General features: G+C 38.6%; 1 protein-coding gene across 1 annotated transcript in view; it reads right to left on the bottom strand.

Annotated features, from left to right (window-relative positions):
• pcdh11 (protocadherin 11) overlaps nucleotides 1-26,031 on the bottom strand; it is a 117,732-nt gene that overhangs the window by 36,103 nt on the left and 55,598 nt on the right. Inside the window, exons 5-6 of the mRNA XM_077609510.1 lie at nucleotides 16,944-16,979; nucleotides 12,382-12,580 (exon numbers count right to left, since the gene is read on the bottom strand). Coding sequence (XP_077465636.1) covers nucleotides 12,382-12,580; nucleotides 16,944-16,979 — 235 coding nt within the window. The remainder of the gene's footprint in view (nucleotides 1-12,381; nucleotides 12,581-16,943; nucleotides 16,980-26,031) is intronic.

Here is a 26,031-nt window from a genome sequence, read left to right as displayed (position 1 = left end):
GCATGGAAATGTGACACATATTGGAAAATGACTCCCTTGGCTCTTTAAGGTTGCAAACTGATTAAACGTGCCGGAGAAAATGCAAAGTGAGGTTGACAGAATTGGAACAATAGGACATTACCAGTTAGACAAGAATTTGGACTCTATCAAGCATTTTCTTTTTAATTCATTCATAAATGTATTCTCATAAGGATTGTGTGGCGGTATGTGAGTATGAAAGCTACACAGATACAGGGTGACCACCTATGGACCCTTTAAGATTTCACTTTGACTTATAAAATATAGAAAAATCAAATAAAAAAACAAAAAGAACAACAACAAGAAAACAACTCAACCATTATAATCTACCAGCATCACTGTGTCAAATAGCCTGTGGTATTAAATTCTCATTGGCGGGTAATTGCTAGTGATGGAGGAGGAAAAAAAAAAGAAAAAAACTATTACATTCAACATTATCTGCAGTAAATTAAAATCAATGAGGCTGTATTGTGTGATTACAATTTGATGGAACCACTGGCAGCCAACAATAGCCACAATGCGGTCTAAAGTTCCCTGTGGCCAGACAAAGGCATTTTTGGGACTCCAATGTTCAACCTCATCGATAATCTTTCCAACTTTCCTTTTTTTAAGGTCATGTTACACGGCTGTGAATAGTCTTGCCTTTTGTAATCACAATAGAGATAAAGGCTTTCAAAGATGCATAGACTGACAATGTTGGCTTTCTGTTATGCCTCTTTACTATGTGGGAGGTTTGCTAAGTTACACGCACATCAAGGTGTGTGATCTCTAAGTGTGCGCGCGTGTTTTCCGCATCCGCCGCCGCCGCCGCCGTGTCTGCTTTCTGCATCAAGTGTGTATGGGAAAATGGTGATTAGTCAATTCCCCAACGACTAAATGGGATTTGGTGTTTTTCTAGAACAACAATGTGTTTAAAAAAAGAATAAGGAAAGTAGGTCAGATTTTAAGCTTTAAGCACTGGCATGTTGTTTACTTTCAGCACTTTCTTATTTATCTCCGTAAACGCATTAAAAGTGCCAATTAGGAAACTATTGCTAGTTCCTTTTTTTTTTGCACATGGAGTGTATATGTGTGTTCAGTTGAAATGTATTGCGTCTGGTTTTTAAAACCATGCAGAAATTGTTTTGTCTCTGGACCGGCATTCAGTTATGTTGATATATTATCAGTAGTTATGACATGGAATGCAAAAATAGTGTTTACCCTATTTTTTTGGACTATGAAGTGCAACATAAATTTATTTATTTTACGTTATAAGGCAGAACTGAATATAAAACATGCGAGCACATTAATATAATGCATTTGTTCTATATTTTTTTAGTTCATTTATCATATTACTGTAAAGTAAATGTGCTTTACAGCTGTTTTTTCTTTCCTTTTCTTTTAAATACATCATTTTTTTTACTGGATCAAAGTGAAGGAAATATTATTGGATGCTACACAAAGTCGCAACAACTACATATATATTTTTTTGATTTGTGTAAATTTAAAGGGACATACATGTTTGTTTCGCACTTTTCCACATACACAACACTCAGATTAGACCTATTATTAGCACTATCATCTTTTTTAGATGATACATATAAGATACATATATTTTAAAATAGATAAACTATGGGAGGAATGATGAGGTACAGAACCTTGCATACAAAAACAATGAAACAATACAAACAATAAACCCTTTGCTCATGACATGAAATGAAGTCTCACGAGTAAAGTACACTTATGAAAAAGAGGAAGAAAAAAGTTTTCTTTTTCCATCACCCTTCCCGCTTTCTACCGTGAGCATGCATTGACCCCGTGGCACCTCTGTCCACACAGCCATGTGTGGCTTTAAGGCTGAGTTATGATATGGACCAGTGGCTCACAGACGCGACAGCAGGCCTGATCATCCATTATTATACCTCAGTGGATCAAAATGAGCAGCTCTGCCCATCGCAGCCTCCCTCGCGCCGGCTTGCGGCGGTTGAGCGGGGGGCTTAGCGGACGCCCCCGCCACTTCTTCCACCACCCTCGCATGCACCTGTAAGCCCAGCGACACCAGCCAGAGCCCTTGCGGAGACAGCGGGACATGCCTAGAGACAACATCTGCTTCCCCTTTGGTGACCTGCCGAGTTAAGCCAACTGCAGAATCAAGGGCACGCTCGGAGTGTTCCCAGATTTGATCCGAGCCGAGATTGGGCTGTCACCGCTTGATTGTTACTTGCTCCAGGTGACTTTCAACTCAATGTGGGACTTACACTTTCTCTATTTAATCTTCTTACTTTGACTGCACTTTAAACTTGTCAAACAATTCAACACTTGGGAATATTTCCAATGGGATGGTGTTTGATTGTGGGCTACAATTTGGGCCAGAAGCACAAAAAGGTGAGAGTTATGCAAAATCATTTAAACCCTTTTCACAAATCCTAGATCGATGCGGCATGGAAAAAACAACAACAACAACAACAAAACATATTTGGTGCAGATGTATCCTAATCCTTCATGTTTTTTTGCGAATGCTTTAGCAAAGCACAGCTCTCTGCAAAATTGATAAATCAGAACCAATGGTGAGCTTACACCTTTTATCAAGAAACAACGACTTCAGTTTATATTTTCTCAGAACTTGCAGAAAGAATAGCTGGCAGAATCCACACACAATGGCCTCAAACTGACAATTTTCAAACAATTGCTATGCGTCCCTGAAATTATCGACATCCGGTTTAAAAGACTTCTGAGCAAAGTTGTGTGGGCACAAAATAAAGTTTCAAAGTCCATGGTTTTACTCTCCTTTTTTTGTTTCAGAATTGCAAAAAAGTATTTTCCAGCCGCATGTCTATATAGGTCAAAAATCCCTGTTTAGGGAGAATGGCGTTGAAGTCAAAGAACTCCTAGTCATTAAAACATTTCTTCCTCCAGAGTGCACTAAAATCCTCGCCATTGTTTCTGTTTGGATTTTGCATAGTCCAAATCTTCCCTGAATATTTTACTCTAATTGGTGCATGGCCTTTGCCTGCAGGGGGAGACTATGCATGACAGATGTTTGACTCTTGAAATCCGGTGGGGCCCCCGGGTGAATGAAGTCAAGTCAAATCAGTGCAATCATGCAGGTGTCTGGGGGAAACAGGGACAAAGGGACACAGTCTGTCTGACGCTTTGCCAGAGCTCCTGGCACCGCTCGCGCACCAGGTCTGCTTCTGCATGCATGGAATGGCAGACAGCTGACCGACCTCACCAGCCTCGCAGCGCCTTGAGCTTCCCACAGATGCCTCGCAAAGCGCCTTGGCGCCCGTGCGCCTCGTAACCACGGAGAAGGCCATGAATGGCCAGGTCTCACGGGCTGGGTACACAACAACCGAGGGTTCACGCGTCGGGTTTGGAGGCCTTTGAAAGCCACCTGTCATTTGGTGTTAGGCCAAACATGTCCTGTAGGGCCAAATTCCAAATGTACTCCCTTGACATCGGCTTTATCTTCCTCCTCTTTCTTCCCGGCGTTCATTCGCTACGACTCCTGTCACGCTCCCAGCCCATTTGTCAGGGTTACCCGCTCGTGAGTGCTTTCTGAAGTGATCCGTTTGCGTATGAATACCAATTTATCAAGCAGCCGGTGCACACATTGATTGGTGTCTCCCAGAGTACAGTGGAAGCTAATGCTGTATACGTTGGCAGATTTGAGACGTCAGTCCAATCTTTAGTCATCATTCAATACAGATAAATAACGTGCTGAAACCGGCATACTTGATAGAATTGCTGCCTTTGGAATTCGCCGACAATAACTTTGTCGCGCTCGCACGTTTGCCAAAACGGGGTTCGCATGCGGCACCGTTAGCCGTGAAATTTACGGCATGTCCGTGCCAAACCTTGCGAGATTAACGATTCCGCTGTAAAAAATTACATTTGCTGTGACGGGCGTGTTTTAGTTGAAACATTTTCATGCGCGAAATTCACACAGATGGCATCATAGTTGCAGCCGTCTGTCATCCAATCACTGATGTGGCGGTGGCAATACTGCAGCTATCACGTTAAATTGGAGCTCATCAAAACTGCACTTTATCTCATTGCGACTTCTTAGTTTAGAGGAATGAAAATCAGGAGAGACATGACCATTACGTCTTGCAAACCTGCTCGCATGACGTCAATGAATTGAAAATAAAATGGTTGAAGGTCCCCTTCAAGAAAATTGATATGCTCTTTTGCATTTGTATGTGGGCCTGCAGTTCCCTTGCATATCAAGTCAATATCGTCACGGGCTCAGAGTTGAAAATACAACCGCTTGGGAGGCTTGTAACTGTTCAGCCTTCAGGAGACATATTGACGCACTGATTTTCTTTGGGTCAATACGTCTTTCTGAGCAGAGACCATCCTTATCCTTGGAGATGGACTGCATGTGAAAAATGAGAGCTAGATGGGACCCTGCATTTTTATCTGTCTTTATTTGAAAAGGACCTCAAAGGGATGTGAGGATAGGGAAGGTCATGTGTGGGGGGAAGAGAGTGGGGCAATGCACTCTTTCTAACCTCATCTCAGCTTCACTAATGCAGTTGTTAACAATAAACCCCACTATTGGTTACACTGAAACACAACACGTCCAAAGCCGTAGCATTATAGCTTTATTGATGGACGAAACAAGCTGAACTCTGACCCCATGACAGAATCCAAAGCCAAGCGTAATAAAGTTTCCTCTCCAAAGAAGCAAGGTCTTCACCATGGGTATAAACTACAACACTCTTGCTACCACAAAAGAAAACAATAAGGATCTGCAAACAATATATATATACTACACAATGGAGACAAGATAGGGGAGGGCGGACTTTTATCAAGAATATCAGTCGCAAATACTTTTAAATAAAAAATGGAGTGCAAAGAAAAACAGCAGGATTTTTGGCAAATGTTTTGTGTTGCGAGGTATTCTTCCTGTGTTGGGATTTTTGTAAAATTTTAATAGGTCAGGTAAGTTATTATTTCAGGAGCTCTGGCTTTAAGAGAGTGTTTACTAGCAGCACAATTCCAACTGGATCAAATTAAATGAGGATATAAATATTTACTGCACAGCCCTGAGCACCCTGTGCAACGTATACCGTTGGCAAGCGACAAATAGCTTGGACTGTTTGGGTTTCAGGAATGTTACTTTCAATGATTAATGCTCAGTGTTAGTGAGATCACATCGCCTTGATGGGATCAAGGAACAAAACTGTTCACCTCTCACTAACCCAAACATTTCACGGGTTTAATATGCAACCAGAGCAATATTCCAGTTTCAGAATTAGAGCCAGTGAAATGGAACAAAGTGAACTCGGTGGCTTTGAGCCTTGGTTCTTGTTTGAAGTGGCTCCCCTGCTTATTAGTTCAAAATATCAAGTCCAGGGATGCGATGTAACTTGGCAGCTATTAATTCCTCCCTAAAACCAGATATAAAACATGGCTACTGAACATGCTAACAAATTCAGAATGATTACTTAAATTGTACATGTTTTTGAAAAATCACTCCAGAGACAACTTGAAGCAGATTCAAGATTTCTGCAGTTATTTGAAAATATACGTGTAAAAATGTCAGCCTATGCACATAAGGATGCAAAGCCTTGAAAGAACAATCGAAAAAATATTTCCTGAAAATATCTACACAATGTATTCAGGAAATATTTAGGTGACTTAGTATATTGTCCATTTGAAGTGTTTATGGTCATGCATAGTGTTTTCTAGAATACAGTGTTTTCTTCAAAAATGTAGTTTGTACATCGTGATCTACGCTGCACTATATAAGGTTCTGCTGTACTTCATAAGCCATCGTGATTACTTGCATATGAATGTTCTGTTCTTGAACAACCAATTAAAACTTTATTTGGTGCCAGGATTGGCCTTGAAAAAAAACTTTTGCTTCAGACTACAGCAACATTTATATTTTGTTGCAAAGAGTGGATAGAGATTGTAATCAACCAAGTCAACAGCCTTGAATTATGAACGGCAAAAAAAAACATTTTGAAAAGTCTGTCTGCATATTTATAGTGAACTGAGTAGCGAAATTTACCGTGCAAATATACCAAATCATGATGTCTCAATGTAAAATATAAATGACAAATCCAGCTTGCGATTTCCTCCAAAATGTCTGTATTGTGTTTTATCTTTCCTTAAAAGCCCGATGATGTCCTTAAGCGAGTGTTTTGCGTTCAACATCACAAGAGACACGAGCCAGAGACCGTCTAAAAAAACACCCACTTCAGAGCTTTCCACCACAACCTTTCTCGGTAGAATGAAGCAAGGTAGAGAGAAAGATTTCAGAAAGCTGACTGGACTCATCCAAATCAATAACTCGTCTCTCTCTCGTGCATTCTGAGACGACTAGTGTGGCATTTGAACCAGATAAAACAAGGCTTCCCTCCTCCTCACCTCCAAGAACGGAGCACTTCTACCAAATCCCAATCGGTTGAGAAGGATACTCTAAATCCCCTTCTGACTCAGCTGTAAACCCCCGCTGGTCAAAAAAAAGGAAGAAAAAAATAGTTAAAAAAACATCTTAAAAAGGAACGGACCAATCTATGTAGGTTAATACTCACTATTGCTTCATTTAGCTCTGTTGCAGGCCCACTGGGGCAGCTGTAAAAAGTTCTGGGAGCCAGAAGGCACAAAAGCACTTATTTATTTATATGAGTGATACTCTACAACGGTGAGAGAAAACCGGTCTAAATGATGTGGAAGGAAAAGGAAGTTTGAAGGTGTTTTCTTGTACATTGTCGGATAACTGCGGCACAAAAAAGAGCCAGGTGCATTGCCAATTTATATGTTGTATGAATGAAATATAGGAGGGACAAAAAACCTTCATCAACACGATGAAATTGTAATTTTTTTCGCTTAAGAGCCTCTTCAACGCTGCCACTTTTTTTAGTAAAGTTAAAATAGGCATTAGAAATGATGTCACTTTGGAGATTTTAATGATGTTTTTGTAAATGAAATACTAGAAGGGGGCAAAAATGCGGCATGACCTACTCGAGAATTTTGAACTAGAATGCTAATCCAACGAGAAGTGAACTCATTATTGGTACCCTTGTAGAATGTATCCATTTTTTTTTAATCTAAGAAATTCCCAGTTACGATAAACTGATCTTTTAATAGCTTCCACACTAATCTTTCACCCAATAAATTCTCCTGTCAGAAATTCAATAATTATGAGATGCTCAAATGGATTCATGATATTTTATTTTACTAATAACATTCGCAGTTAACATTTTACTTTGCTCAATATCGGTCACACCGTCTTCAAACGGTGCCAGCAAAAAGACAGAAATGCGCAGTGAAAGGATGGAGTGTGCGAGATAGTGACAGTATGAAAGGTCATAATGTAAAATAAATGAGAAATGATCTCTGCCATCTTTCTACAAGCAGCAAAAATTGCCTCTTAATTAGCCCACTGATGCTTCGTGTAGTCAAAAGTGAAAGGTTATAAAAAGTATGTCACTGCTGACGGGGACATTTCAATGAAAGAGACAAACCTGTCATTGCATCATTCTCCAGTAAGTCAAGCCGAGAACTAAAGAGACAAGCACCCCCTGTTGCTGCTTAGGGCTACACTTTTGCTTGTTTATTTATTTTAGATGTAACTCTTACAATTGAATACTTCATTTGCGTCATTTCTTTTTAATAGGACAGACTAAATCTGATTACTGATTTGAAATGTCACTAAAATGGGCAGCTTTTATTGACACAAATTCCATTTGAACATGAAAAATTAACCAGACCAAGCACTTCAAGAAACTGAATCAAACAAAAAGTCCATCTTGGTTTACCATTATACCTCTAATATGGTATTATATACTTTGTACATACACACAGGCATGAAACATCATCTTTCTACTACACAGTGGTAACAATACTAGTCATGTAACAGTTCATCTTAACCTGTGGTCAGCTCATTATCTACTTCTTGCTCCAATGGACATTTAACAAGGATCCTTTTTTGCCTCCATGTCAGATCTGTCTCTCCTCATGCTCACTGATGATACTGTAATACTAATTACAGCTAATTGTTCTATGCAGAATGGATTTTAGTTGCACTGCAAATGATATGCCATGGGTCAGTGTCATGGTGTTTCCACAGGAAAACTCGATGGACAAATGTAATTAAGAAGCACATTCATTACTTCTAATTGCATACGAAAAGCCTCAAAGTGAAACAAAGATATGGATAACGACTGCAAGCCAACATACAGTTTTCACTGGTGTACTGAGCTCGGGTGCCACGTTGCTCCAATCGCACTTATATAGCCTTGGCATGAAATCCCTTTATTCATGGGCAGATTGTGTCTAGACAGTTGAATTCCATTCTTAGTGTAAGCTTGGCATTGAGTGCGAGACATAAAAGGTAGCGATTTTGGAGAGAAAAAAAGTATCACATGATGCCAGTGTTGTTGCTTTTTCCCATTCGAGCCAGATCGGAGTAAAATGGCTTTTTTTTCGTACATAAGGTAGCCATAAATCAGTCCAAAAGCTATTACGGACATTTTTGGAGAGTTCAGAATGTTGCTCCCACATGCAAAAGGCAAGCCTTTAATCAGATTATTTGTCTACTGGCACACACACACAAAAATGATAGAAATGTGCCGTACAAGCTTTAGGCACAATATTATACATAGTAAGAGTGATTCACTTATAAAGGGAGGGAAACGTGATTTAAATGTTTTAAGATGAAGTAAGTCAGGTTTTATAATAAATTGAGTTTATAATTCTCAGAAGCCTATTTAAAAGACTAATCTTATTATAGTTGCAGTGTTTAAAGGGACTTAAAAATGGGATGGGCTTATTTTAATAGCAGATTTAGATCTTAGACAGACAAGGTGTAAGCTGGTCATTTGAAAGCCATATGCCACAGATCAAGCTTATAGTAGTACTGCAAAGCCTAGCTAGCCACAAACAGCCTCAACATTAGCGCTGGATATGAAGCTCCAAGAAAATACATTTTACTGCTACTTACGACAAAATAAAATAAGTAATAATGTAAAAATCAGACCACTTTTGAATGGGAGTGGTGGTAATACTAATGATACAATAAATGCCATTTGCGCCACAGACTATAAAACTCAGAAAACCTGACATTGAAGTACGTATAGCCTATTTTCACAAACAAAAATCATTGTTTGTAGCTAAAATGACATTTTTTGATAAACTGTTCAACTGAAATAAGCACGGTTATCCTTATTATTTCATGATCAACTGCAGCGACTTCATTGGATAAAGAAACCAGAAACAGTGCTTCCTGTATAGATTATTCTATACCCCCTCACCATCACCAACAAAACAAGAACAAAAAAAACCTTGGTGAGTAAAACTGTCTCCAGCAATGTGCTGAAGAGGAAAAGGAAGCCAATGAGTCATTATGACACACTGGCAACTCTCATGCACGCTTCGCAGAGATGCAAATGAACATTGCATATCATTACATCCTGCAAGGGTCACAATTTGACGTAAAGGGATTGCTCCAAAGGTCGCTGCCTAATTGTTCAAAGGATTCTCACATTTTTAAGATTTCAAAATTTGGTCAAGACACCCAATAATGTTAGAATGCTTTATGAAACGTAAAACAACACACGGCTGATGGAGGTAGCGAGCCTGAGGGGTAGTTGGCAAAAGCCCAACAAGTCAACAGCCGTCTAACTCATAAATAATAAAAACATAAAATGTCACATGGACTTCATATCTCGAGTGGGTGGCCTAATAACAATGCATGCTTGAAGAGAGAAATACACTGTCACAATAATGTCACATGCACTTTCAGACATATTATTACTCAATGTTAGTTGACATTCAGGTCCAGGCTGAAACACTTTCAGGAAATGATTTAGCTTTAGCCACAAAAGCTGTCTTGATTTTTACATATTAGTTACTTTAGCATCTAAAAAGCCATTGTTGTGATCCAATTTATTCGAGATGCCTACGTCTTGAATTCCAGGTTCTTTTCTGGTGGTCCTACCAGGCCACTGGCCGGCTGTCGTTAATGAAACTATTTGTAAGCCCCCCCGAGTCCTGCCAGAAGCAGAACCAGGCGGCCAAACGTGAGTCTCTGGTTTTGCCATAACCAAAAATTTGAGTTGTCGGTGAACGATGTTGCAACAGAGGTTTGAATTACAGTGCATAGCTACAGTGACTCCAGTCCTGTAAACAATACATATACATTTTAAACGTTACGCACAGTTGAGTTGCCTTTGACTGATTCTCCTCCCTATTGGTTTGAATGCAAGCGATACTACACTGGCAATCATTTCCCTTATTTAATGGTCTCTGCACCTCAAATTTTCACTCTATTTATTGGAGGGTGCTTTTCCTGTAGTTTTGATTTACCTTGGGTGCTTTCTTTATTGATCCGCTGGTGTTTGGGGGCATTAAATTCTGTAAATCCATGTGCAATGTAGTTACATTGGACTCTATCTGTTTTGAAATATGATTTTTATCTACTAGAGCTGTCACGGTGGAACACACGGTGACACTCAAATGCATGAGACGGTTGCGAGGGGCAGGTCGTGGATAAGAGTTTATAAGCCTGCCAGGTGATCACAGGCTGGCTATAAGATACAACAAAAATACCGGGTAACAAAAAACATAAAATACATAAACCACAAAGATTGACGTGGTGACTTAGCTGAGCTTTCCTAAGATGATTCATTTTATTATTGGTATCAAAGCTGGAGAAATGTAATAGTCCATAAAACTGCTGTACTTTACAACTTTTATATTCCAACTACACTTCTCCTTATTAAGGCCACAACTAATAGGAATTTTTCCTCTACGTATTCTTAAGGATTTATTTTAGAAATAGTCTGCACACTAAGAACGCGTGATTGCATCATCTTTAATGCATTTCCACAGAACTTTCCTTAATACCTTATCCACCCTGACTTTTACATGAAATTAATTTAGCACATATGTCAAATGCCTAACTGTATCCTTGTAGAAATTTCCTGCCAATAAGCTGGTCTTCTTTTCAAAACGGATATGCTTTAACAAATATTATCTCAACGGAAAATAAGGTAATAAGCACAGTGACCGAGCAGGTGCATGTCATAGGAGATGTTTATGGCAATGAATATCAATGAGATGATTTGAAATTCCCTCTATGTGAGCGCATGAAAATATACAGCCAAGGAGAGCTTCAATCAATGGTGGTGTCTTTGCCACACATTTGAACAAGTCACTGCTTTAAAGGTGAAGTCAGTGAAGGCCAGCTTGTCTTTGAAATAGAAGATTTTTACGTCAAGGAAGGCAAAACTAGAAAAGAAAATCACAAAAGGGAGGACCTTTGCATGTAAATGAACACAAAGCCATCGACAGGATGTCATCCGACTCGTCTACTGTCGAACAAATGTATTCACAATCACACTCGCTCCGACACCCCGGGCCCAAACCTGTCACCACAGATGCCGGGAAGACGGAGGCACCCAAGACTCTCGTCTCACTTACAGCAATGACACAATGCTTATAAAGTGCTTGACAAGTAATTTAATCCCACCTGTCCAGCATATTCCAGATATATTAAAAATTACATTCAAGATGGTCTTAACTTTCAAAAAAAAAACGTGCCTGGCAATGTTGCCGCAGAAAATAAAATCACTGATCAGAAAAGAAATGTGAGTTGCTACTGCTATGGCAATGTCACATTGAACAGGAAGCCAGGGATTCGTCCATGTTAGTGTGCGTTTATGTTGATTGGTCGCTAGTGTCACTTTCTAACGACAGACAGAAAGAGTGGGTGTCTGCGGTGTCCGTTTTCCCAGTAGCCAATTAATTCAGCTTTTTTATGTTGTGTATGTTTGTGACTTCAATGGTTGCTTTATGGTTAACATCAATGGAAAATAAAATAAACAGTGACAGCTGTCTTGCGAGTTATTTGATTAATCTACAACCGCCACAGAAATTCATCTACATAGGAAAAGCGGACATTTTGGTGCTGTGTACTTGGATAAATACCTTTAAAGACATGATATTAGTGTTGGAATGAAATGTTACTACGATTATAAATTATTTGAACTCAAATCTCGGGGGATCAACTATAGGATGAAAAACCCTATTGAAACTTAATCAAGACAAAAATCCAGCATCATTAATTTACAGGGAATGTTGGGCCATTAAACTAATAGAAACAACATTATGACACCCTTTTTGGAGAGAAATGGGCTTAAAAAAGAAACAAATACCTCCCATTTACTTTGATTTGCTTTGTACTTCGTGCTTTTGCTTTGTTGTTCTGTCTAATCACCCTCTTGCTACTGCCACAATGAAATTTCCCGAATACGGGATGAATAAAGTTATCCAATCCAATCCATGGTTCAGATGTACAAATATATAATGTACAAATATATTATATATGTAAAAGGGGTGTACATGTGTGCTTGTGTAAATGCTTACTTGATTCAGGATCTGAGTTTCCGTCTCCCTCGGTGCGACTATTGGGTGAAGTTTGTTCATAGTACTCCTCATGGGGAAGGCTGAATGGAAGAACCTGGGAAGTACTAGCCGTGCTACTTGGGTCTGGATCGCCCAATCCGCTGTCACTGCAGCTTTCCTGGGAACCATCTGGAAGATGGAAGGTCACGCGGCGCTGGGTCTGGAAAAATGACGGAAAAGAAGCATTCGATAAAAATGTTTCTAATATTTATTTATTCTGTATAATTGGATTTAAAGGTAGAAATGTTCCTTTTCACGGTCAGGCACTTATGCTTTTAGTGTTTCGATTTATTTTCTTTTTAAAAATAAATTTGTGAATAATCGATAAATGAAACACGCATTCGTTTAGTCAGAGAAAATGGGCTGTATTAAGTGGAAGAGTGAGGTTGCCACGTTCAAATCTCACAGTGGGAGAAAAGGAAAATAAATGAAATGTTCTTTTTTCTGTATTTGACATTAAATCTGCATTATTTGAGATTGAATCATAGTTTTGCAAAGGTTGTAATTCAAACTAGGACGGCCGCTGTTTTTGAGATTTCCACAATATCACGCTGTGATGCTTTCTGAAGAAGAGACTGGGCTTAATTTCATGGCATCTTTAAACATGTTAGCGTTTTCCCAAGAAAACAAAACCTATCAAGCATAAAAGCATCTTTTTGTAGCTGTTTTGAAACAAGTAAGGTGTCAATCTGATATTGAGCTAACACTAGTGGAATCGAGCATTGTCATGGTCATTATGCCGCGGCATGAATTCATGCCTTCCCACAATTCCCTAGGTAACATCATAATGCATCACGTCGCTGTGGTGCAGACGTAAAGGACACATAAAATGTAATGACACCCTTGGCTTCAGTTATTGCGGCAATTTTTTCTCATCCCATTATTCAACCCGATAAAACATTTCCCCCCCTTTCGGAGAGAAGTCAAACTCAACCACAAGTGACTCTTGATTTGGTTATTGCTACAGTAACGACATTATATTGGAAGTGATGTATTAAAAACAAAAATTAATACCCACTACTTGCTTTTTCCGGCTCCTTGGGATCTCTAGGCCAATAAAATTCCTCCACCAGCATAGTGCAAAAAAAGAACCCTGCTATTATCCTTGATAGGACTGAACGTGGGAGGCAAATTAAAGATGGATGTTGCATGGCTAAATGATAAGTTGACGAAACTGAAATACTATGGTAGATTTCAAAATATAAAATACAAACATGCCGAGTCGGTTTCCTCAATATTAGATTATTCATCCAAATTCTGCCGTCTCCAATTGAAGAGCACAGAATAGACAGAACTTAGTTTCATCTGATTAGAAAACAGATAAGATGGCACTCGTATTAACGAAGTAGATCCACATGTGAATAAATATGAAACTTGCAGGAATGGCCACGATGGACCGTGAATCAAGTGTCACCAAAGGCTTGTACATGTCACTTTTGAAATTATGCTGTTAAAATGAAGCCATAACGGTGCATAAAAAGCCCCAATTTGAAATTATTCTGTTAAAATGAAGCCATAACGGTGCATAAAAAGCCCCAATTTGAAATTATTCTATTAAAATGAAGCCATAACGGTGCATAAAAAGCCCCAATTTGAAATTATTCTGTTAAAATGAAGCCATAACGGTGCATAAAGAGTCCCAATGGCTTACATGGTTCTCTTTGGCAAGGCGGAATTTGAATACATTGAAGTCCTAAAAACCAAACACTAAGTTCAATTTAGTCTTTTTCTGTATGCGCAAGTCACACAATTTATGGTGAAGCAAGTCGTAAACCTAAATCTGATACTCAGTATTGATTTACATTGTCTCAACCCACGTACAAAATTGTGTATATATTCGTGGTCAGGCCTGGCAGTGGTACGTTTAGGACAAAAAAAAAGTGTCACGGTGATTAGCGATGAAAATGAAATATGGCTGCCAACATAAGGGATTCCCTCAAATGTTATTCTGTCTCTTTTAGGCTTTGAGAGCCAGAAGAAAAATCTCAACAACACCTTGTCGGCTAAATCCTATAGCTGCACGTGCCATGCTTCCCAAGGCTTTGAAGGTGTCTAAATATCGTGTTGTTCTCAAACTGCTTTGACAGGTGTTTCACAAATGAGCGGAGCGTGTATGCATATATAGAGCGCAGGTTCCGGCTTAAGAAAAACACCACTTATGGAGGCTTGGCAGTCTTACAAAAAAAGCATTCTTCCTCTCCACATGATTTTAATTATTTCAATCCCGTTTCGGCAACGGCATCCAAAATCTATTAGAACAAACAGCTGTCTGCGACAATGAGGCCATCAAAAATAGATATAATTTAACTTGATTTTATTATATTAATGACTATACCATTACTGGGCTTACAGAAACGGAAGTGATTTTTTTACAAATACGAAATGACAAGCATTCCAAAAAAACCAAAACAAAAAAAATCCACAAAGAAGTCAAGGTGAGTGTTTTACTAAGCGCTATCACTTATTTAAAGAAGCTGCCAGAAATCCATAAAGCAAAGACAAGCTGTGGTAAGAGATATCAAGACCAAACAAAGCCTGTTCAGCCAGATAAAACAGCGCCTTGAGAAGTATGTACACAGAGATAAACTGAACAGGAGCGTGTGTGTGTGCCAAGTTCTGCAAGTGAACGAGCCAGCCAATCCAAAGCATCCCCTCCGGTAACCACACGGGCAAAAAGCAGATGGGGCTGGATTCATGGGTTACTGGATTAGAGGTCCACCACACTTAGCCACGGACCAGAAAATAGTATCTACTTTTGCATCTTTAGCAAGAGGGCAGAAGCCTCTGTATTATTGCCAGCCAAAATAATATAAGATGAGTGATAACCCCCCCAAAACAAACAAGCGATAAACTGACATGTATAGGTTTTGCTCTGAAATATTTACCTGATAAATATCTGTTCATTAACAATTGCTTCTTTAGGCCTACAATAGTGATTTATCAAAATATGTGCAATAGAAAATACCACGGCGTGGAGAAACTTCAATATATTGTGCCTTCTGACCTTCTTGTCGGATGAAAGTGTCTTTGAAGTTTTTTTTGTTGTTTTTCCTTGGCTGTTTGGTGAAATGTTACCAGGCTTGTGTGAAATGCACAGTTTCGCAAGAACAGGCAAAGAGTGATACTGGTGAGTGGGAGATTGTTTGAGAAATCACATGAATTATTTATCATTTCAACTGACTCATGTTATATTGTGACTTCCTCTGCGGATTGCTAATATTTTAACTTATCATTTAGATGTGTAAAAAGAGGGGAGGGGGGTTATCTAGATCAATACATCAATTGAAGGGTGTTGTATTGCATCGAATTGTGGCAGACAGTAATATTGACAAATATCACATTGCTGTTAAAAGAATCCATAACTTTTGGTACAGTGACGAAATTGGTCATTCACACCATTAGTTTTAGCAATAAATGTGAGAACTGATTCAACAGTAACATGTACATAAAAACGCTTTAAATTTGTATTGCTTTAATTAAAATCTGTGTCCTCAGAATTGATGTTGTATCCCATTGTCATGAAACTGGTGCTATCATAACTCAGTACGTTCCACATGTGATCACATCCAACTTTTTAATATGAAAGTGAAAACCTGCTGAGTCTTTCCTCCCCTGCTCGTCCCCACGTATTATTCTTTTCCATCCGAGCGCATCATTTGCCTCCTCCTCTCTAACGTTAATTGCCCTCATGTGGTCCCTCCCAACATCTATTACCAGACTCTAAGCCCTTCCTTCTATCTTATCATCCTCCTGCTACTGTCCTGGCTATTATTCCACTGAATGTCATCAAAGTCTGGTCACATCTAAAAAGTCTCTGAACTTTGCTGTCCCTCTAATTAGCATATATTTTTTATTTCCTCACAAACTAGTGTTTCCAAAAGAGAAGTCATTCTTCAGTTCTTCATCTCCTTTGGCCTCTTCAGTTCTACTGCCTCAATGCCAAACAATGTAACTGTCTACACCCCCATGTTATAAACCTTTCCCTGTATCAAAGGAGAAGACATTACAATTCCCTTGAACCCTCGTAATTCTCATCTATCCATTTTCAACACTGTTCGGGGTCACGGGGTGTTGGAGCCTATCCCAGTTGAATTAGGGCGAAAGGCAGATGACACACTAAACTGACTGAGCCGCCACTCGGAAGGGAAATGGCCCAAACCCCCTGGCACCCACCCGCATTGCAGTCACACACCAACAACTTTAAACTAGGAAAAAACACTGTAATTAAATGCAGCTATTTTTAGGTTTAAAAAGAATAACTATTCCTACTTCAACATTTGAATGAATAGTGATCATATTTTTCAGTTTTTGCGTGGGTGCATTTTCTCCATTGCCAAGTGCTCTATGACTTTTCAAAGAAGAAAGAAAGTGTATTTTGGAATGTTTTAGTTGCATTGTTACATTTGACCACTGCATTTTAAGAAATGGTGCAAATGAATGGATATATTTCTTCAAAGTTTTTCATCTGATGTTCATGCTTAGAATGGAGCACAAGCAAGGAAGAACAGAGCAAGGAGACTTACATTCACAGACGTTATCTTCCCAAGTTGACAGGCCTCCTGCAAAGAAAGAAGACCAGTCATTTTAGATCAGTGTCTCACTTGGTGTGACAGAGAATTTACAATGTAAATGGATATCTAGAGCCTACAAAGGAACCTGTGTCAGGAACTTTCCATCCTCCCTAAAGCGACCTACTTCAACAATTGACAACCTACTGGATTTAACTTGGCATCTTTGTTCTTTGTTGGAATTGAGGTTTGGCATATATGAAATATATCGATTCCTCCTTTGATGTGGAAAGTAAAGTTTGTATGACTTGAAATCGAGCTAACTCAGAACGAAACCTCTTGCTCAAATGCAAAAGAAACAAAAGAGGGAGGGCGAAAGTCAACGTCCCGACACCAGGCATACATCCGACACTTTGATACGGATGTTTACGCTACATGTCGAGGAATAAAGTGGCAATAATATCAAACCAGACATCAAATAAGAGCAATACAAGCTTCTAAATTGGGAACAAAAGACACCCGGCGGTGTGCAAAGAAAAAAGCATCATGTCCCAGAGGACTGAGATAATGCACGACGAGATAAGTGTTTAATTTTTAATCACCAATTTTGTTGTTGTTGTACTGTGAAAAAGAATCAGAGAAGCTTTGTTTTTATTTGTAACGAAAATTGAAGAAATCATGTGAGGGAGATCCATTTAGAGCTGGAGTTGAACCGTACATTAAATATGAAGGAATAAGCACACAATCATGTGAATGGATGAACATAATTCAAATAATGTACGTCACACTGATGGCATATGGGTAAGCATTTGCATTTTTTCAGCTCGCTAACAGTTGTCCTTTTTTTTGAGGAGTTGCTCATTTGCATCCACTGACTGGTCATTTTAATTCAGGATTTTATTTTCGGCAAGAAGCAGTTGTTTCTTCTCCAAGCAATGTTTTATTCAACATCTCGTGACATATGCTTCATGTTGAGGACCATGCCATCCAATTAAATATATGATAATGTAAACGCGGGGATATGAGAAGGTGACCCGAGCATTGAAAATAGTAGTTAGAAGTTCCGATTTGGATTTGTTCAAGATCAGGATGACTTTTTGTCATCCCTTCTTTTGTACTGGGAACTGACCTTTTCTACACGAATGCCTCTCAGCCATACAGTTTCGGAGTTGGATAGAGTTGGGCTAGCGATAAGTGCTTTTGTTGGGGAAGCACATCAAAGTAGAGTGGATGTCTTCGCCAGCAGAGCCACTCCAGCTTTGATCACTCCAGGCACTCTGATCATTAAAACATTTTATAAATAATTGATTAAACCACCAGACCTCATTGTGCTTGGCTTCTTCAGCCCAATTCTTTTCCCCGGGTTATGGATCAGGTGAAGCAAGCACGGGTGAGGTTATTCTACTATCATTAAATGTATATTTAAATATTTAACACATACACTCACAGCAAATTCCATTAGGTCGAAAGACCGCTAATGAGATCCAATAGAGGAGCTGCATACATACGTATGCCTTCTAAGAGATAATATGACTACAATCGATATTCAGGGTATACTCCTGTTCCTATTATGGACTAAGTGAGTTTATTTTTATTTTTATTCATAGGCGAGGACTAAGGATAAATGAACGTAAAGTGACAAGAGCTTAACGGACAATAAACATCTTGAAGAATCCAATTTTAATCCTTGTTAATATAAAAGTATAACCTAATGAGACTGAAATTACATATACGATTCCCATGGTTAATTCAAAGCAGCTATCTCTCCTCCCATTAAAGACAGAAAAGCCCACCATGGTCAACTAAATAACCAAGCAATCAATCTGGCATGGACAGAAAACTATTGTATAAATTCATATTTCATGTTTCTGAGCCAAACTCTGGAGCCTGATGATTCCGTCCTCAATGAGACTGGTCCCTGTCAATTGGTATTATGGCATGCTCATTGGGAGCAAAATGTTCATGAGCTGTGTCAGGTTCACTTTACGACTCATAGAGGGCCAATTTTGATTAGTCCATTTCTCGTCCTTAGCCTTTATTGGATCTTTTAAAGCTTGTTCTCTCCTGTTGAAGGACACATGCAGTAAGGTTCAGCTGAGACCAAGTTTTCTGTGACTGGGGAGCACATTTCACTTCAAAACGCCTTGATAGTCTTGATTCCCTGTAACATATGATTTGCTTTGCATGCTTAATTTTTTTTGCATCTGTACACAAACAGCCGATGGGACTTGAATGCAAATAAAAAAAGCTCCAGTTTTGTGTCATGTATCCAAAGGACATTCCCCCAGAAGCTTTGGGGGCTTGTCAGTATGCATTTTAGCGAATTCCAGTCTCATCTATTAGTTATTTGGAATGTTATTGCAATGACTACTTTGACTACTGATCAGCTCATTTGACCCGAATACAACCTGTCCACGGCCAAGCTTCCGGCGACAGTCACAATGTTTCCATAGGGAAAAGCGCATGTCACAAGTCATTATTCCTGGTTGAATTTTATAACCTGACATGAATGGCATTACTGTCAGTTACAATGAGAGAAACGCAAGCTCTTTCTCGATGGAGAATATTGATTTAAAAAGACCAACAATTTGAACTCCAAGCCCGGTCAAGGAGAAATTTAAAGCCAAGTCAAAGATACCATTGTATTTATGTGATGGGAATTGCATTGTTTCTATAACGGAAACATTTAGATCACCATTGGTTGCGTGTGTGGTCAATTGGTCGCCGGTCTTTTGGTCGCGGTCTTTTGGTTGCCCCGACCGCGACAACGGGCGACCAAAAGACTGACGACCAAAAGACCGGCGACAAAACAAGGTAAAACAACACGGTCTACGCATCAATAAAAGCCAACAATGGCCATGAGCAGTTTCACTGAGCCCACGTGTAAGTGTATAAGAGTTTGTATGTACATGTGTTGTCCCTTTAAGAAGCTACGTCAGTCAGGTTCTTGACAAGTTCTCCAACTAAAAACAATAAAAGTCCAGGAAATTTGGAGCTTTTCTTTAGCCTAATAATTACTAGGGCATTAAGGATGACTAAAAAGTAATTCACAGTTTGTATTTAGGGAATTTGAGCAACGATTTAAATGGTAATTATCAATAACCTTCCGGGCGACCAAAAGACCGGCAACCAAAAGATCGGCGACCAATAGACCGGTGACCAATCGACCGTGTACCATTGGTTGTATGTTATTGTACATTGTTTGCAACTGTCTTAGCGTTAACGATGCAGTGTCATTCTCTTGAACGTCCCATATATTTGCGAGGAAAAACTGACTTTGCTTGACTTTGAATCTGATCATTTACTTTTCAGTCCACATTATGTGGCTTCTATTATTCTATATGAATGCAGGTTATCAAAGTGGCAGTTTTAAGGTTTAGGGTAAGTAAATGGCACTTTTCAAGCCAAGGTTGCACACCAGATTTTGCTGCCAGGGACTTCTACTCATGCATCGGCTAAAGGCAAGAGTCAAATCAAGGTTGGTGCATTCAAATATTGCCAGTAATGCGTAACGTTTGAATGTAAACCAGAACACTGATCTTTGTGTCACATTGAAAGGACACTTTCACTTCCAGACATAGGTTTCCTCCATGTAATATTATTTAATAATAAATGTACAAAAACATGAAGAAATATCACCACAACTTGCAAATTGCAGCAAACTTTCCTCACTCCGAGAGTAATTATCAGTAGGCTCCGACTATGTTTCTTTGTTTTTACATATATTCCCAACAGACATTGTATTACATTTACTATGGATACATAGTGGGAAGTTGAAAAGAGCAAGTTTAAAAAGAGAGCCAATTAACTTTTGAATTGTACACACAGTCACAGAGGGATAAGTTGGACAAGCATGCCATCTGCTCATTCTTGTGCAGGCTCAAACATCTCTGCCAAGAAACAGCAAGCAGTGTTTAAGTGAACATTGTTTTCATCCCTTTTTGTGATCAACGCAGTTCACCTTTGCCAGCATGATAAAAATGTAACAAACTAAAATCTTGCTTATCAAAACCTACTAATAAAGTCTTCATGACACTTAAAGTGTAGGCATAAGAAAATATGTAAAAAATATGTTCACATTAAAAAGAAAACTATCAGCAAATAAATATTAACTCACATTTACATTACATACTGTACATATGATGCTTTGCAAACATTAGCTAATAGAAAGTTCAGCAAAATGGCAGGAAAAATTGACTTTACAGACATTTAAGGTGGCCAAACCCTTTCCTTGCACTGTATGTCAGAGCTTTAATAATAATTTTGTCAGTTTTTCCACTGATATAAGGTTCTTATGTCATTGTTAATGCACAAATGAACCTCCCTCCACACACAAAAAGACATATACTGGATAGTTGTTGTCAATTGACCGGCAAACCATCCTTTCACAGGTTAATTTCAGACAAATTCATTCAGAGAGTGTCAGAGGTGTGGTGAACGTAAGAAAATAATATATCGAGTAGCTCCTCTTTTATTGTGGAGAACTTTGTTCCAGAAATGCTTACAGAAGCTATAGACTTGATCATTATACACCTTCAACATGCTGAGCTAACAAGCGTAATGAAATGAATAGCTTCATCAATAGCTTGTGAATGTTGTTTACCGACAATTTACAATTCGTTATGACTAACGATGTCAGGGTAAACGACCTAATGATGACATGAATTTGTGTAAGATTGTTGCTTTCATTTTCCTTTCTTTTTTTAAACGTTAAACGATTCAAACCAAGTACTCATGCAATTCTGACTGCAATTTAATCTGCTGCGAAACAACAACAACAAAAAGGCTGGCTATATCGTACTGTAAAGGATTGCAATCTTCAAAAGAGACTTGCCATGAAACATACATCATATATTGACGTTTAAAATTAGATTTTAAATAAGCACAGTCTTAGCCAAGTGACACAATTCAACTGATTTAAAATGCTGCACCTCCTTTCAGTGGCACATCAATGTGTCTTCTTGGGGAAAGTATTACAATAATTTAAGACACAAAGCTGTAAAGTTATAATTGGTATTCATTTGGTACCTTATGTCAGGAGATTACATTCACGGTGCACGGCATCCAAAGCATAGTTTAATCACAAGGGATGTAATTGATTAAGTATATGAGGCCGGCTGGCAGATGATGAGGATGATGCTCTTAATCCATGTTTAATCAAGCCACCCTCTTCCTAAACAACCAAGGATTAGTGGCCAAAAATGACCAACAGCTGTATTTGCTCATTTCAAACATCATCCATCTAACAGCTTTTTCAGCTGTTGTTTTTTTTCCACCTAAGCAAAACTTGTGTATTTTTGTTTTAAATAATAAATTCAATTGGAATGCCACATCTCCTGTCCAGGAATGTGCGTCATTGTAGCTGTCTTCACTCTCACACACACACACACACACGAACGGGTTGCCATGAGCCAATCAGCTGTCAACGAATATTAAAATTAAAATTCACTCCATCAATGCGAGTTGGCTAATATACAACAACAGCAACACTGAGAGTCTTCCTTCAAACAACCTAAATTTATCTATCTAAACTTTGCAACAAAATTGCATTTAATGACTATATTCATATATAAGTCGCACTTGACGATCACCCACGAGATTAAATATAATACTAGTTTGAAGCCAGACCACAGCTTTCCTTCGACAATTGCATTTTTCTCCGGTGTACTTATTTGGGTTTTCTCCAGGTTTTCCTTCCTCATTCCAAAAACAATTATGAACTCCTAATTGCCTATAGCTATATTTGTAAGTACTGTCTGTTCCTCTTTTATGCACTTAATTTGGCTAGAGAGTATACGTATAAGAGTATACTTTCTTACCCCTAACCTTAAGTCAGCCCATTGCAAAGTGAGGTTAACAATTTGTTTCCGTTTGTGTTTTAGTGTGAAAATCGATGCTGTAGTACACTGTCATAACATTAGCAGTATTATCAGTAGATGATGTAATAGATGTAGCCGTAGTGTATATCATCTGAAATGGCTGCTCGGGAAGATTACCTGCTTTAAAGTGTCACATTTGAACAAGAGTCCATTGAGTGACATTCATCAGTGCGAGATCCCTAATGATAGAGATGACCTTCCTTCAAGGTTGAGCACATCTCCGCCAAAGAAGAAATTCTCCATGATGCAGAAGGAGCCATTCTGAGTACTCCCTTTGGCTGAGATAATAACTTCATCATAATTAGCTTTTAGTGCTCAAGAGTGTTGAATTGTGGGTTGCTCTGGGATCTGGGCTGATTTATAGCTTGATTTAATTATGTATCAAAATTCAATTAGACGTGCTTTCAGAGCAAATTCAAAGTGATTTTTGTCAAGCTGTCCCTTGAAATAAGGCATGGCTTGAAGGACACAATTCCTAATACAGTGCATCTAACTTAATGATTATCTAAAAAAAAAAACTATAATCATAATAATGAAGGGGAAAAATGGTGGCACAGTCTGCAAGTGGTTAGTATGTCGCCTCACGGTTCAGAGATCGAGGAACCAATCCCGGTGAGTTTCCACCTTCCTGTATGAAGTTTGCATGTTGTTCCATGCCTGCGTGGGATTTCTCTGGGTATTCTAGTTTCCTTCAATATCCCAAAAAACATGAATGGATGGCTGGTTGAATAAGTTAAATCGGTATGCACGTAAGTGTGAATGATTGGTCGTCGCTTTGTGCCCACAGTTGGCTGGGATAGCGTCCAGCACCCCCGCAACCCTTGTGAGGCTAAGGAATACAGAAAATAATTGAATGGATGGAAGTTAAAAAAAAAAGTTGTTCCTGTTTTCAAGATGTTCTTTTAACACGTATACTTACTTACTATCTCTATATTTTGCTCTCACTCTCAACTCAAATAACTTCAAACAGCATCAAGTCGCAAAAAAATCTTGATTTGGTTCTGATCTGCAGAGTGTTGCAGGTACTTTACCGAGTGAAGACAGGTGACAAAATGCTTTTGAGCTTGACTTCTGCCGAGGAACAATCTGGGTTGCTTTACCCACATTCCTCACTACATACCCGTCAAATTATGCTTCCAAAATATGCCTTGGGTTTGTAAAAAAGTGAGTTTTTCCACAAGACAGTTCTATTGAGCTTTAAAATTATGCAAAAAGTCCAAATATTGCAGTTGAGCCAACTATCAATACGTGAAATTCACACAGATTGCTCCACCAATAATTTTGAAGAACATTTAAATTTGTAATCAAAGTCAAAAATTTGAATTAGACAGTCATCCATCCGCAAATTCTCAAATCTCACCAAACCCGAGTACTTAGCATTTTTTGCAAAAGAAATGCAGACCAAAGAGCATACATTCCACCATTTTAAAAAATGCATGTGACATACGGCTTTGACCCAACGTAGATTCATCCCTCCCCACATCCAATAGAGAAAGAACAGAAAACCCACCTCATGCATGTGGTGACAGCACTGGTAAAAAATAGATCAAACACATAAAAATAAGTCTCATAGAAACCCCATTTGTGCAGATCTTCCTCAAACAATACTCTGCTGAAAAACCAATTCAATATTTCAAGACAAAGTCTCACTTAAGTGGTTCATCACTGAAACAGACCTATTAAAGACACGACAAATGTCCGCCATCTAAGCACAAATTGCATTAGAATCTCAATTGTTGACAAATGTGTACTGCAGGAGGCCAAAACTGTGTGTGTTTTTTAATTTATTTATTATTTTTTTAAAGCCTTGCTGTTTTCCTGGCCATAGCCAAGTGCATTAACATATGTTCTCCGAGTGCATGATGCTACTCTGCATTAGTAAATGCTTATTACAGCAAGATGTGCCCAGCACTCTTCCGCTGAATATCCATGAGTAGAAAACACACATTCATATAGGCCCACTAAAAACAGTGGGGATGTGTCCCTCGTGACAGGGGGGCTCCTTCACATATCAGTCTGAGGACCTCTTTATCACATTGATATTCCTCCCCTCACACTAATGGCGAGCCGTAGTAATGAAAAATAAAGGCAAACTTGCAACTGAATCGTGCACACAGAGCAAGATAAGGTCATCAAAGTGTTGCTGTTTTTTTTCTTCAATATGTATGCCTTTTTAGCATGCAGAGTCAAATTTTCCTACTGTGCATTACATCTCCAAAGACTGGCCAGTGTGAAATTTGCAAGGTGAGAAAATGATCTCAAACAATGCAGCAGTGAGGTTACCGTGACAAATTCAATAAATAATAGTCAATTCCTTGCTTATTTCCATTCACTTTATTTGGCCGGGATATCTTTTCTTCCCTACGGTGGGCATTAAAATATATTTAATCATCGAGGGATTTGTATGAATTGGAAAAAAAAGGAAAAACAAAAACGAAGTAAGCATTTTCCATAAAACATTTTGACGGCAAGAGGGGTAAATACATGTTAACTGCAAAACTGTGGAGGATTATTTTTTAAGAAATATAGCTTGGACTGGACCACCGTGCAAACTAATGAACTGCTGCTCGTTTTGTTAGAGTCATTAACCGTAAGACCCGAGCCTAAGGTTTTCCTTTAATGGCAAACAATTGCAAGGTAGCAACGTTAGCAGGGGAATTACTTGTCCAAGTGGGAAGGCAAAATTTAGGGTAAAACTTTTTAATTGTGTTGCAACGGATTTAAACATGTTTCATCAGGTTTTTTTGTGTATTTTGAAAGAAATTCTGACAATTATTAACTTTCTTCTTAAGGAAAATAAATTACTGCGTTTGTTTATGGCGTAGTCTTTTGTATTATTATTTTTTTTAATTTTATTTTGCGAGTATGTTAGAACAATCCTATATTTTTGGTTTCTAATCTTGCCAAAAATTCAATTGTTTTACATTATTATATCAGAAAGATATATGCTTACTCCAGAAACATTTTATCTGTGCTGTTTCCCTTGGTCAAATTAGCATTTAATTTGAGATTTATGAATGAAAAAAACAGACCAACAAAAACTAAAAAAAAATCAGATCATTTTGCAAAATTAACAACATTTGCTTTATGACCTGTCATTTTTTAAATATTTCTAAAAGACCTAAACGCCAATATGACCGTCATTTTTTGTTCAAACAGACTTTATCATCATCATCATCAAATCATCAAAAGCCTTTGTTGTCATCATACATAGCTGTATATAA

The sequence above is a fragment of the Stigmatopora argus genome, chromosome 9, assembly GCF_051989625.1.
Source record: "Stigmatopora argus isolate UIUO_Sarg chromosome 9, RoL_Sarg_1.0, whole genome shotgun sequence".
Classification (NCBI taxonomy): Eukaryota; Metazoa; Chordata; class Actinopteri; order Syngnathiformes; family Syngnathidae; genus Stigmatopora; species Stigmatopora argus.
Note: the sequence above shows the minus strand (reverse complement) of the source record. Positions and strands in the feature narration are given on the sequence as shown.